This window comes from Chlorocebus sabaeus, chromosome 15 (genome assembly GCF_047675955.1).
Source record: "Chlorocebus sabaeus isolate Y175 chromosome 15, mChlSab1.0.hap1, whole genome shotgun sequence".
In the NCBI taxonomy this organism is placed as follows: domain Eukaryota; kingdom Metazoa; phylum Chordata; class Mammalia; order Primates; family Cercopithecidae; genus Chlorocebus; species Chlorocebus sabaeus.
The window spans coordinates 19,462,487-19,475,808 of NC_132918.1; the positions used below are offsets into that span (position 1 = coordinate 19,462,487).

Consider the following 13,322-nt stretch of genomic DNA (forward strand, 5'->3'; position numbering starts at 1 on the left):
GGTCTCACTTTGTTGCCCAGGCTGGAGTGCAGTGGCATGATCATAGTTCACTGCAGCCACAACCTCCTGGGCTCAAGCAATCTTCCTACCTCAGTCTCCCAAGTAGCTGGGACTATAGGCACTTTGCCAGCAGGCCTGGCTAATTTCTTATTTTTCTGTTTGTAGAGATGGGGTCTCACTATATTGCCCAGGCTGAACTCAAACTCCTAAGGTCAAGTGATCCTCCCACCTCAGTCTCTCAAAGTGCTGGGATTATAGTTGTGAGCCACTATGTCCAGCTAAATGTAACATTATTAAATGTAAATACTACAGCATCAGTTCAACCAGAATGCTGCTTTAAGTACAGCAAAATTCAAAACTCTAAAATTTTCATTTTTTCTTGAACAAATTTTGATGTATCTTTGTTCTTATACAAATTTCTGACATATGGCCGGGCGCGGTGGCTCAAGCCTGTAATCCCAGCACTTTGGGAGGCCGAGACGGGCGGATCACAAGGTCAGGAAATCAAGACCATCCTGGCTAACATAGTGAAACCCCATCTCTACTAAAAATACAAAAAAATTAGCCGGGCGTGGTAGCGGGCGCCTGTAGTCCCAGCTACTCGGGAGGCTGAGGCAGGAGAATGGCATGAACCCAGGAGGCGGAGCTTGTAGTGAGCCTAGATCGCGCCACTGCACTCCAGCCTGGGTGACAGAGCAAAGACTCCGTCTCAAAAAAAAAAAAAAAAAAGGAAAATTTCTGACATACTACATGTGAAAAATGATCCACTCTCAATGGGTATTATACATTTTATTTAAAGACTTCAAAGTAAAAAAAAAAAAAAAGGTACAGAAATACAGATTACATTATGATGACCACAGTAGTATTCTACATGACAAAAATAAAAACAGATTTAAGTAAATGTACCGGCACTGAACAAGCATTTACTTAACATCCAATCCAGGCTGCATATGCACAAAATGATCTGACCAAATGCTTATGCAAAATAAAGTTTTTCTTACAACGCCAAAATTCCAACCATTCTGACTGTCCGCTGCCTATTCCCCTGTTGAGTATTTTCAGCGAACTTTTATAGAATATAAAAACAATTGGCATGGCACTTAAAAGACTGCAAAAAACAACACAATTAAAAACATTACAATGCATTTCTGTATAAAATATACACCGTAAATATTATTAGTTAAAAAAAGATTTAAAAACAAAAGACCACCCTGAACAATTGTTAAAACCTCATCATAGAAAAATGCTCATCATTTTGTACATTATTGATAGAAACTACTGAGAGGTTTCTTTAGGGGGCTGAGGGGAAGGTAGATACCTAACTTAAAGATTCATTCAAAATTTGCTTTCAATTGTGGGTAATAACTCACGGCTTACCCCTTCTCAAAATGTTTTATCATGAATACTCTAGTATTTAACCACAGGACAAACATAAAGAATAACCTGAAGAAGGTGTCGAAGGCCCCAAAAGAAGTCTAAGGAGGCCCACTAGTGTGCATTTTAAACAAACTTCCTAGGTGATTATTTCACATTCCAAAATCTGAGAACTAATGCCCTATGGGAAACAGCACCACTGAAAAGCAAGGTCATAAACATATTTCTGACATCAGATACAGAATTCTAAGTTTATGATTTGAAGTGAATACTGCTTTTTGTTTTAAAAGAAGTTTCAGGTGTTAAGAGAAACATATTAAATAAACATGCGGGTGTACATAAACATTTTCCTTTGAGGTTTTCATTGCTTTCAGACTTATATTATTTGAAGGAAAGAGAGTACATAGCTAGAAACTTTGGAAAACTGACATTTCCAGTGAAATGCAGCATCCACCCCTCCAAAAAAAGATAATTTATTATATGCCTACAAATTTTAAAACATTTGAAATTTAAACTAGATAATTTCCTAAAGTTAAGTCTTACTAAGATTAAAAAATTTTAAGTAATTTAGATAATCATGGTTACTTTTTAAGTCCCTTTTCATTAAAAAAATATTTAAAATAAACAGAAGGATGCTATATTTGGCACCCCTTTAAATAATAACTAACTAACACTAAACACTAATATTAATAAAAAATAATCCAAGGAACTCTGCCTCTGAAATGTATTCTACTATGTGTTACATGTGTTATCAGTTAATAAAAACTCACTGAAAGAGCTGATACTGTGATGTGTGTGAGTGTATATGTGTATCCTGAACATTCATGCCTACTTTATTTTTCTGATTTCACTAAAGACTCTATAAACAGGGTCCAATCATATAATGTGGTTTAGGAGAAGAAATGAGGATAATTAAGATATCCTACTTAAAAAAATAAATAATTTTCCTGTATACTAAATTATAAGGAAAAAATATTATACATTCTGCCTCCACTGAATACATGGAATGCTTTTACAAGTTTGGTAACAATATTGAGTGCCTCATTTGAATCAAGTCACAAAAAGCAACTGTGGGGATTCACTCTCCAATAGGAAATAAAAATATTACCACTGTACTTTTCTGTATCTATTTTAAATTTCCGTTTTTTTCCTTTCTCTATACTGAGTAATTTTCCATTCAACTGCATCCTTGGTCCTTTGCATCATATAGATTAACATTCCAGTTAGTTTCCCATAAACGGATAGGCTTAGAAGGGAGCTACCCCGTTAATATACTTAAAAAGAAAATTCACTTGTGCCAGTTTTGCAAATATAGTTAATGATTTGGAATCTGATTTATAATAAAGTGTCTGCGTTTTAACTCAAGAAGAATTTCCCAATTTGGTTTTTGTTTTGTTTGGTTTGGTTTGAGACCGAGTCTCACTCACTGTTGTTCAGGCTGGAGTAATCTTGGCTCACTGCAAACTCCATCTCCTGGGTTCAAGCGATTCTGCTGCTTCAGCCTCCCGAGTACCTGGGATTACAGGTGCCCGCCACCATGCCCAGCTAATTTTTGTATTTTTAGTAGAAACGGGATTTCGCCATGTTGGCCAGGCCAATCTCGAACTCCTGACCTCAAGTGATCTGCCCGCCTTAGCCTCCCAAAGTGCTGGGATTGCAGGCGTCAGTCACTGCACTCAGTTGAATTTCCCAATTCTAAGCAAGCAGCATCTCTATTAGCAATTTAATAACTGCTGCCTTAAAAAATCGATAATTTATTTATCCAAGGCAGTAAAATTTACACCTGAATTTTTAAACATAAAGAACTCCAAAACTAATAGGTAATATAAAAAGTTGTTGCATTTTATATTAATCTTTTATTTCAAAGTTAAACCCTGAAATGATTTAACACAGAATGACAAAAATTATGGGAGGTTTATGATGTAATCCCACTACGTGCCTTAACGCAACAGACGCTTTTTTAATGCAGTGGTTTTCTTTTTTTTTTTAAACAAAAAAGATAACTTCATTACTCATCTGTAGGCCTTTTAAAAACTGAAAAACCAGTTCAACTAAATTTTGACATGATTGTCTGGAAGCTAGTATTAATTTCTTTTTCATAGTAAAATAGATGTAACAATTGATTAATATATGTCTATGAGAGAAGATATTGGATGTTTTTTTGTAGGTGGCAAATATAAAATGGTTAATTTTATCCAGGCTGGCAGCAAGTTTATCCATGCATTAAATGGCAACATGAGAAGAATACATGGTTGAAAAAATGAGGATCAGACACATTCTTCTGCAGACATCAAAAGAGGATTGATATACTCAAAACCTTCAAATTCAGACTGATCAATCTTCCTCACAATGTCACTGTTGAAAGAAAAATAAATTTATTTTCATCATAATAAAGATTTCTTCAACCTTTAAATGGTAAAATAAGATTAAAAAACAAATAATTAGGCTAACTGTACTGAAAGAAAATCTATAAATTTTTAGATTAATCCCCAAAATTTTCTAGACAAATCAAGAATGGAGTACTGAAAATTTAAACAGCCCCGATAATCCCACAAGCAAGTCTAGAGCCAAAAAGGAGTTCGAAACTGAGGACCGAATAAAGAAGACACCAGTTGTCACCATTCCAGTTAATCTTAACTTTGGACCAGAACAATATTCTTAGTTACAGGTGAACATCCAGGTTTGAATTAGCATTCAATTTAGTAGTCACCTCAACAGCCAGATGTTAGATGGTGTAGCCAAGAAGTAGTTAGCCAAAAGGAAAAGGCAATAGGAACAAGTACACTGAGAGACCTGGAATGAGGAGAGAACACCACAGGGAGACCTTGGGTCACAGAGAGGGGAGAGGTTGTCATTTTGTTACACTGGCTTCTACTTTAATACACAGTGAGTAGTGCTATCAAATATTTAATACATAAATGTATATGCCATACTAAGAAGCACAAAGTTACAGAGGACACAGTCCCTTCCTTCAAGGAGGGGAGGTAACTCATACTGGAAGAGAAAGCAGTACTTGTTAAATTTTACACACAATAAGCTAAGTCCTGTTCTAACCACGGTTCTAAAGAAAGGCGCGACTTCTAGTTGGAGAAATCAAGGAAGGCAGTATTCATTTTGCAAACACTTAATAAATGGAATGATGAAAGACTGTGGTAGGTCTGGGGAAATGCAAGTAATTTATTAGGGTGGAACACAGGAATAGAAGTGTGTTAGATGGCAGATGATGCTGGAAGAAAAATAATGGCTAATAATCAAAGAAGCCAGTGATGTTTCTAAGGAGTTTCACCTTGATCCATCAAAGATCTGGTTGCATCTGAGGTGGCTCTGAAAGATGGGAAGATTTCAACAGGTAAAAATGAAGGGGGAATATACAGGAATGAGCAGGCAGAGGCAGAGATAATAATACTATTAGTGAATGGTGACTAGCAAAGACTGATGAGAACACTGTTTGTATTATGGTGAGAGGTATCACTAGAAAGTCAGGCTGGAGCAGATGTGGGGAGGCCTCAAATGCTAGCCAAGACGATAGATGTTACCTAATAGGCAATGAAGGAGTTACTGAAGGTTTCTGATTAAAGGGGTTCAAGAATTGGAGTGGTACTTCACAAGGCATACAGAATAGGTTGCAAAGTGAAGGAGTAAAGATCAATTAGGAGGCTGATACAATACTCTGGGTATGACTTGAATGAGGCCTGAACTAGGATGTGTCAATGGGAAGAGAAAAGAAGGACCTGATGTAAATGATGAAATAATGAAAACATAGACGAAGACTTGGCAGCTGCAGGTATTATGTAATCTGTTAAGAAAAAGGAGTAGTCCACAATCACTGACATCTGGAATCTGAACGACAGGAACACACTGTGGTACAGTGAGCAGAACTAGGTAACTAAAAAAAAGGAACTGATTGAGAACAATAGAAAGAGACCATAAAGGGTCATTACTTTGATTTTAGACTTCATATATTTGAGCTGCTTGATGACAAACTGGGGGACATGTTAAACAGAAATGCAGCTGAGGAGATCTAACGGCAGGGGATAAGTGCTTCAGAAACCATCATGCATGTATTCTTCACAGCAACCTTATGAGGTAGGCAATTCGAGAACAGGCTCAGAGAAGTTATGCAATTCTTATACAAGGTTACCCAGTTGGTAAGAGGTGGCATTGGGATTCAAACTCCTATCTTTTGATTAAATTCAGTGTTCCTTTTAATACACAATGCTGTCAGAAATAATGATTTGGTACACATCTTTCTCCTCTAGTAGACAGGACGCTTTTGGGGAGATTAGACTGTCTTATCTTTGAATGTCTAGTATTTAGCATAACGCCTTTTGCTCAATAACCATTTGCCATTTAACTGAGAGTCATTTAATTAGCTGGTATCTATGCTACAGGGCTGGCTGAAATCTCCAAGGTACAAACTGCATACAGCAAAAAGAAGGTTGTCATGAACAGAACCATGAAGCATCCTGGTCTCAAGGGGACAGGGAAAACACATGAGAGAAAAGTAGTCACAGAGATGAAACAGAACCAGAATAGGCAGTGCTACCCAAGGCAAAGCCATAAGTACCAAATGCTTTACATTCATCAAGGGAGGTGAGGACTCACCCCAAAATGCTTTACAATTTAGAAATTAAGAAATTGATTCAACTTTCAAAAGCTGGAGGACAAGCTCAGTTGTAAGGGGTTGAAGTGTTGACAGAAAAAAAAAAATTCAAGACAATCAACATTGACTAGTATGAAGAAGTTAGATTAGAGGTGCTGCATATTTATTTTTCTTTGACCATGAACATCTATTGACTTTTTTTTTTTTTTTTTTTTTTTTTTGAGGCTTCAAGACGAAATGAAAATGAGCAAAAATGTGGTTGTTCAAAGAGGGACTATGAGTTAGGGGGAAAAAAATCAGAGAATCTGAGCATGCTTACACAGAGAGAAGCAAGCTAGAAAAAAATAAATCTAAGAAGGTCCAATAACAAGATAACTGACAAAATGAAATATTGGAGAAAACTACAGAAACAGGTCTAAGAAAATAGGAGGGACGCTCCTTGTAAAGGAGAGCCTTCCAAGAGTAGGAATAAGAAAATGTTGAAAAGAATTAGAAAGCAATTCTGAGATGCAAGGTGGTCTGGTGACAGCTGGAAAGGAGGCAAGGTCACGCCAGAGAGGTTATCAGTCCTTGCATCAAATTAAGACAAGGTTAATCCTTTAACAGTGATGGAAAAAGGAGAAGAACTGAAGGCTTCTGAAATGAAGAGACTGTTTGGAGCAGGTGCTGGGAGAAATGTGGTAAGAAATAAGATAGAAGTAAAATGACTGCCAAACAATAAGGGCCTCCTTGAGATTAGAGAGAATGAATCTGTAACAACAGGTAAATAATCAAAATATCTCCCAATTATTTTAAGGTATATTTTTAAAAGATGCAGTATAAGTACAAAAAATATATCAGCTCACTGCTGGCTGGATTTAATAACTCAATGTAATTCCTTAAAAAAAGCAATTTGGCAATACATATCAAGAGCTTTAAAATGTTAATACCCTCTGACCTAATTCCCTTTCTAGGAATCTATCTTAAGGCAATACTCAGGAACTTAGACAAAGACAGTCCTTGTCAAATGGGAAACAGTGCAGCGGTAGAGAGATTTGGGTTTGAATCCTGACTCTACCACCTGATAGCTGTGTAACTTTGCTTAACCTCTCTGAGCCTCAGTTTCCTCATCTGTAAAATGAAGATGACAATTTAACTAGTTTACAAAGTTGTTGTGAAAATGAGATAATGCACGATAAAGCCAAGGAGAAAATGACAGTTACTATTAAAACTTATAATAGTACAGTGGATTCAAATACCAGTAACTGAATGGTTATATAAATTATAGTATAGGCCGGGCGCAGTGGCTCACGCCTGTAATCCCAGCACTTTAAGAGGCCAAGGTGGGTGGATCACCTGAGGTCAGGAGTTCAGGATCAGCCTGGCCAACATGGCAAACACTGTCCTTACTAAAAATATAAAAATTAGCTGGGTCGTGGCATGAGCCTGTAGTGCCAGCTACTCAGCGTGGCCGAGGCAGGAGAATCGCTTGAACCTGGGAGGCAGAGGTTGCAGTGAGCCAAGATTGCACCACTGCACTCCAGCCTGGGAGACAGAGCGAGACTCTGTCTCAAAAATAAAATAAAATAAAATAAAATAAAATAAAATAAAATAAAATAAAATAAAATAAAAAATAAAAAAATTAATAGTATAATCTGATCATGAAACACTGCATAGTCACTAAAAATGGGATTTCCAAAAAACTTAAAAAAAAATTTTAGGCTGGGTGCGGTGGCTGAAGCCTGTAATCCCAGCACTTTGGGAGGCCGAGACGGGCGGATCACGAGGTCAGGAGATCAAGACCATCCTGGCTAACACGGTGAAACCCCGTCTCTACTAAAAAATACAAAAAGCTAGCCGGGCGAGGTGGCGGGCGCCTGTAGTCCCAGCTACTTCGGAGACTGAGGCAGGAGAATGGCCTAAACCCAGGAGGCGGAGCTTGCAGTGAGCTGAGATCCGGCCACTGCACTCCAGCCCGGGCGACAGAGCAAGACTGTCTCAAAAAAAAAAAAAAAAAAAAAAAAAATTTCAATGTACAGAATTACTTACTCGTCATCTGGAGTGAGCTGGACAGGTTCATTGGTAAACTGAGAATCAAAGTTGTCCAAACCAAACTCCCCAGAAATATTTGGTTTAAAGGGAGGTACCACCTGTTTTTGCTCCATCTGAAAAGACATATTGGATGACAGCTCAAGTCTGTATTATTAGAAAAATTGCACCTCTACAGTTCTCCTCTGCACTCATTGTTTCCCTTATTAAAGTGAGTCCTGAAGCACGGTACAATGATATTAGCAATGATGAACATAATTTACAAATATGAGCTGGGCATGGTGGCTCATGCCTATAATCCCAACTGCTTGGTAGGTTGAGATGGGAGGACCACTTGAGGCCAGGAGTTCAAGACCAGCCCGGACAATATAGCAAGACCCCATCTCTATTAAAAAATTAAAAATTGGCTGGGCACAGCAGTTCATGCCTGTAATCCCATCACTTTGGGAGGCCAAGGTGCGTAAATCACCTGAGGTCAGGGATTCAAGACCAGTCTGGCCAACATAGCAAAACCCTGTCTCTACTAAAAATACAGAAATTAGCCAGGCGTGGTGGCGTGCACCTATAATCCCAGCTACTCTGGAGGCTGAGACAGGAGAATTGCTTGAATCCAGGTGGCGAAGGTTGCAGTGAGCTGAGATTGTGCCACTACACTCCAGCCTGGGAGACAGAGCAAGACTCCACCTCAAAAAAAAAAAAAAAAAAAAAAAAAAAAATGAAAATCAGCTGGGTACCATGGCTTATGCCTATAGTCCCAGCTACTTGAGAGGTTAACACAGGAGGATCTCTTGAGCCTAGGAGTTCAATCAAGGCTGTCGTGAGCTACAGTATAGCCTGGGTGATGGAGTGAGACTGTTTCTCTTAAAAAAACAAACAAACAAAAACAAGTATAAATATTGATATGGGCTTCAATAACATTATAACCTGCTTTATTACATTAATATTCAATTTTTTGGCTGGGTACAGTGGCTCACCCCTGGAATCCCAACACTTTGGGAGGCTGAGGCAGGTGGATCACTTGAGGTCAGGAGTTCAAAACCAGCCTGGCCAACATGATGAAACGTTGTCGCTACTAAAAATATAAAAATTAGCTGGGCATGGTGGCATGTGCCTGTAATCCCAGCTACTCAGGAGGCTGAGGCAGAACTGCGTGAACGCAGGAGGCGGAGGTTGCAGTGAGCAGAGATCACACCATCGCACTCCAGCCTAAGCAACAGAATGTGACTCCATCTCAGAAAAAAACAAATTTTTAAAAAAAGGATTTTTTTTGTTTTAAAAGTTTTCTAAAAAGCAGTTTAGAAAGTGGTTTTAAGTTTTTAAAGCTGTGATATGTTAGCTAAGACAATAAAATTTGGCCCAAGATAGGCCAGGTGCGGTGGCTCACACCTGTAATCCCAGCACTTTGGGAGCCCAAGGTGGGTGGATCACCTGATGTCAGGAGTTCGAGACCAGCCTGGCCGACATCGTGAAACCCTCCATCTCTACTCAAAATACAAAAATTAGCCGGGTGTGGTGGTGCGTGCCTGTAATTCCAGCTACATGGGAGGCGGAGACAGGAGAATTGCTTGAACCCGGGAGATAGAGGTTGCAGTGAGCCGAGATCGTGCCACTGCACGCCAGCCTGGGCGACAGAGCAAGACTCTGTCCTAAAAAAAAAAAAAAAAGGTTTGGCTGAAGATAATAATGAAACCTAATAGAGAAAGTAATCAAAATTTACATACCATATCCCAATCAACATTTCGGAAGAACGGGTGTCCCTGAATATCAGCAAATCCTGTTTGAGGATGACAACCCAATCGTTCCTTAGGGTCCTATGGTGAAAGAAATGTTTCAAGAATTGGGTGAATGTCATGCTTTAAAATAAATCATCTTTGTGATCTGTGTTTTGTGCCCTCACATGATAGTCTTATTTCTGAAGTTGGAATGGTCTACCTTTTATTTCTAGAAAGTACAACTCCAGAACAAATTGAATTATTTGAAGCTTGTGATAGGTAAGATTTCCTTGTGGCACTTTCTCCACCTATCATGTAATTAAAACAGAGAATCATCGCCAATTCCTTGCTAAAGAAAAATAGGAGGAAAAAGAGAACAGCAGAATCATTTGAGCAGCACCCAGCCATTTCTTTGGTATGACCTAGTGTGACAGTCAAAACATGCAAACCTCCAAACTTCATCAGAAGTTTGTTTTTAGCTTAATTTAAAAGCCCCATGCCCAATTACAGCAACAAATCATCGCCTGTGTAAGACATTAATCCAACTTATAAATTTAATCCAAGCCTGCAACTTATAAAAAGTCTTGGCTTATTCATTACTATGAATGAGAATATGTTCCCATTTTTCTTTCTGATAAAAGGTATTTTATTTCGCATATCAACACCTCTTGCCTTCATTTTTCATCACTATGTGAAAAACTAGGTTTCAATTTTAAATCTTTCCTCACATAACTTGTTCATTTTTAAAAAGGCTTCAATTTCTTATTTTATTAAAATTCATTATCTATTTACCTTAGAAGGTAAATGTACATCAAACTTTCTATCATACCATTTATTTAAGGTAGAATTTATGATTGCCAAGACCACACTTAGATTCTAAAACTCCTCTAGCCTACCAACAGCAACAAACAATTGAATGATGTTCACATTTTTAAGAGCCGAAGATAGCATTTCATTTCTTCTGAATTTTACCTAATTATAGCATTTTCGACATGAGAATTTGTAGGGAGCACTGTGGCCCATGTGCTCAAAAAGTACATGGTAATAAATAGATTCTATGGATAATGACACAGAAAAAATGGAAACAGAGTTCAAAGTACAATTATGGCTAAACCCAAAGATTAAATCTTCCCCTATGTGAGAATATGGTATGTATTATTTACACACAAAAAAAATATGTAATATATAGCTGGGGAGTAAATTTTATTGCCAAAATGGAAAGGACAACTAACTTATCTCAGGATCTAATGCTGTCAATTACTCTTTGGGTAAGAGAAAATTCTGGGTCAAACTGAAAAAGTTACATTCTCTACTGTCTTGGAATTTTACATTTTCCAAACTGCTACTGATCAGTTTGATATATAAAGAGACAAATCACAAAATATTTTTATACACAGTTTATACCTTGTTAAGAAAACTCTTCAGAACACTTGCAGCTTTTACAGACAGAGAACGTGGTATGCGAATTTGTTTTTCCAAAATAACTAGAAAGATAGAAATTATAGTATTATATTTAACTTTTACATGGCTTTAATCTTTTTTCTTCTTTTTTTTGAAAGGGTCTTGCTCTGTTGCCCAGGTTGGAGTGCAGTAGTGTAATCACAGCTCACTGCAGCCTTGACCCCCTGGGCTTAAGCAATCCTTCCACCTCAGGCTCCCAAGTAGCTGGGACCACAGGCGCCACCATCACGCAAAATTTTTTTTTTTTTTTTTAAGATGGAGTCTTGTTCTGTCATCCAGGCTGGGTACAGTGGCACGATCTCAGCTCACTGCAACCTCTGCCTCCTGGGTTCAAGCGCTTCTACCACTTCAGCCTCCTGAGTAGCTGGGATTACAGGCATGTGCCACCATGCCCAGTGAGTTTTGTGTTTTTGGTAGAGATGGGGTTTCACCATGCTGGCCAGGCTGGTCTTGAACTCCTGACCTCATGAAGGTAAGTGATCCACCCACCTCAGCCTCCCAAAGTGCTGGGATTACAGGCATGAGTCATTGCAGCCAGCAATGGCTGAGTAATTTTAATTTTTTTTTTGTAGAGATAAGGGTCTCATCATGTTGCTCAGGCTGGTCTTGAACTCCTGCACTCAAGCAATCCTCCTACCTTGGACCCCCAAAGTGCTGGGATTACAGGTGTGAGCCACTGCACCTGGCAATCTTTAAATTTCTTTTTTCTTTTTTTTTTTTGAGACAGAGTGTCACTGTCTTGCCCAGGCTGGTGTACAGTGGCACAATCTCAGCTCACCGCAACCTCCGCCTCCCAGGCTCAAGTGATTCTCCTGCCTGAGCCTCCTGAGTAGTTACGACTAAAGGAACCCACCATGATACTCAGTTAATTTTTTTTTTATTTTTAGTAGAGACGGGATTTTGCCATGTTGGCCAGGCTGGTCTCAAACTCCCAACCTCAAGTGATCCACCCAACTCGGCCTCCCAAAGTGTTGGGATTACAGGCGTGAGCCACTGTGCCTGGGTGCAATCTTTCACTTTTTATTATAAGATATTTAAGGCATTCCAGGAGAAAAAATAAGATATTACATATGTAACTGAAGTGCCTCCTGTACTTTCCTAATCCCCTTTTCCATTCTTCTCAGAGAAAGCCTCTAATCTGAATACTATTTATCATTTACATGAATGTCTTATTCTTTGACTACCTGATTGTACCTCAATTTCCTGGTCTGTAAAATAGGAATAAAAAAATACTTCATAGGATTGTTATGAGGTTTAAATAACATTTGTAAAATGCTTGGCATATACAATATGCAATTTTATTGGACATTGCCAAATTATTCTTTAAAGCTGTTTCATCAGTTTTCATTCCTACCAGCAGTCTAGAGGAGTTCCAGTTGCTCCACATCCTCACCAGCACTGGTATTATCCAACTTTAATATTTTAATCAAATGTACCGATATGAAATGGTAACTCATTAACATTTAATGTGCATTCCCTTAATTGCTAGTGAGAATGAATGTCTTTTCACATACTCCATGGCCATTTGGGCTTTCTGTTATATGACATGCCTATTTATATCCCATGATGGCTTTAATTACTAAATGTAGAATTTTATAGCAGTTTTCATACTTCTTTGGATTCCGTGCTAGAGGTCCCTGTACTTGTCTGCTTGTTTCTGTCAATTCTTTATATTCCCTGATGTGGGGCCTTTTTCCCCATCTTTTGATCACTGATCACCTTGGTGCTCTATTTTCCCCTCATACTGTTCTTGAACTTATGCACCCAGCCTCAGGGTCCCTGTGTAAAGATTATCCTCTCTAGCCACAGGATTCCTTTCTCTAATCTGTCTGTGATGGATAATTCTAAATAATCCCTGTTATGATTTTGAGTATGAGAAGGTAACTGTGAACAGGAGTGAAGACTACAGAGAAGAAAGAATGTATTAAAAAACATCAAAACCTAATACACAGAGGCCGGGCGCAGTGGCTCATGCCTGTAATCTCAGCACTTTGGGGAGGCTGAGGTGGGCAGATCACTTGAAGTCAGGAGTTCAAGACCAGCCTGGCCACTATGGTGAGACCCTGTCTCTACTAAAAATACAAAAATTAGCCGAGCGTAGTGGTGTGTGCCTGTAATCCCAGCTACTCGGGAGGCTGAGGCAG

General features: G+C 38.6%; 1 protein-coding gene across 5 annotated transcripts in view; it reads right to left on the reverse strand.

Annotated features, from left to right (window-relative positions):
- Nucleotides 1-774: 774 nt before the first annotated feature.
- The window catches only part of PRKCI (protein kinase C iota), an 84,641-nt gene continuing 72,093 nt past the window's right edge, over nucleotides 775-13,322 (reverse strand). For all 5 annotated transcript variants that reach the window (XM_037988570.2, XM_037988568.2, XM_037988569.2 and 2 more), the window contains 4 exons: nucleotides 11,122-11,201; nucleotides 9,727-9,816; nucleotides 8,006-8,121; nucleotides 775-3,729 (listed from right to left, as the gene is read on the reverse strand). In XM_037988570.2, the coding sequence (XP_037844498.1) occupies nucleotides 3,642-3,729; nucleotides 8,006-8,121; nucleotides 9,727-9,816; nucleotides 11,122-11,201 (374 nt within the window). In that variant the 3' untranslated portion in view covers nucleotides 775-3,641. The remainder of the gene's footprint in view (nucleotides 3,730-8,005; nucleotides 8,122-9,726; nucleotides 9,817-11,121; nucleotides 11,202-13,322) is intronic.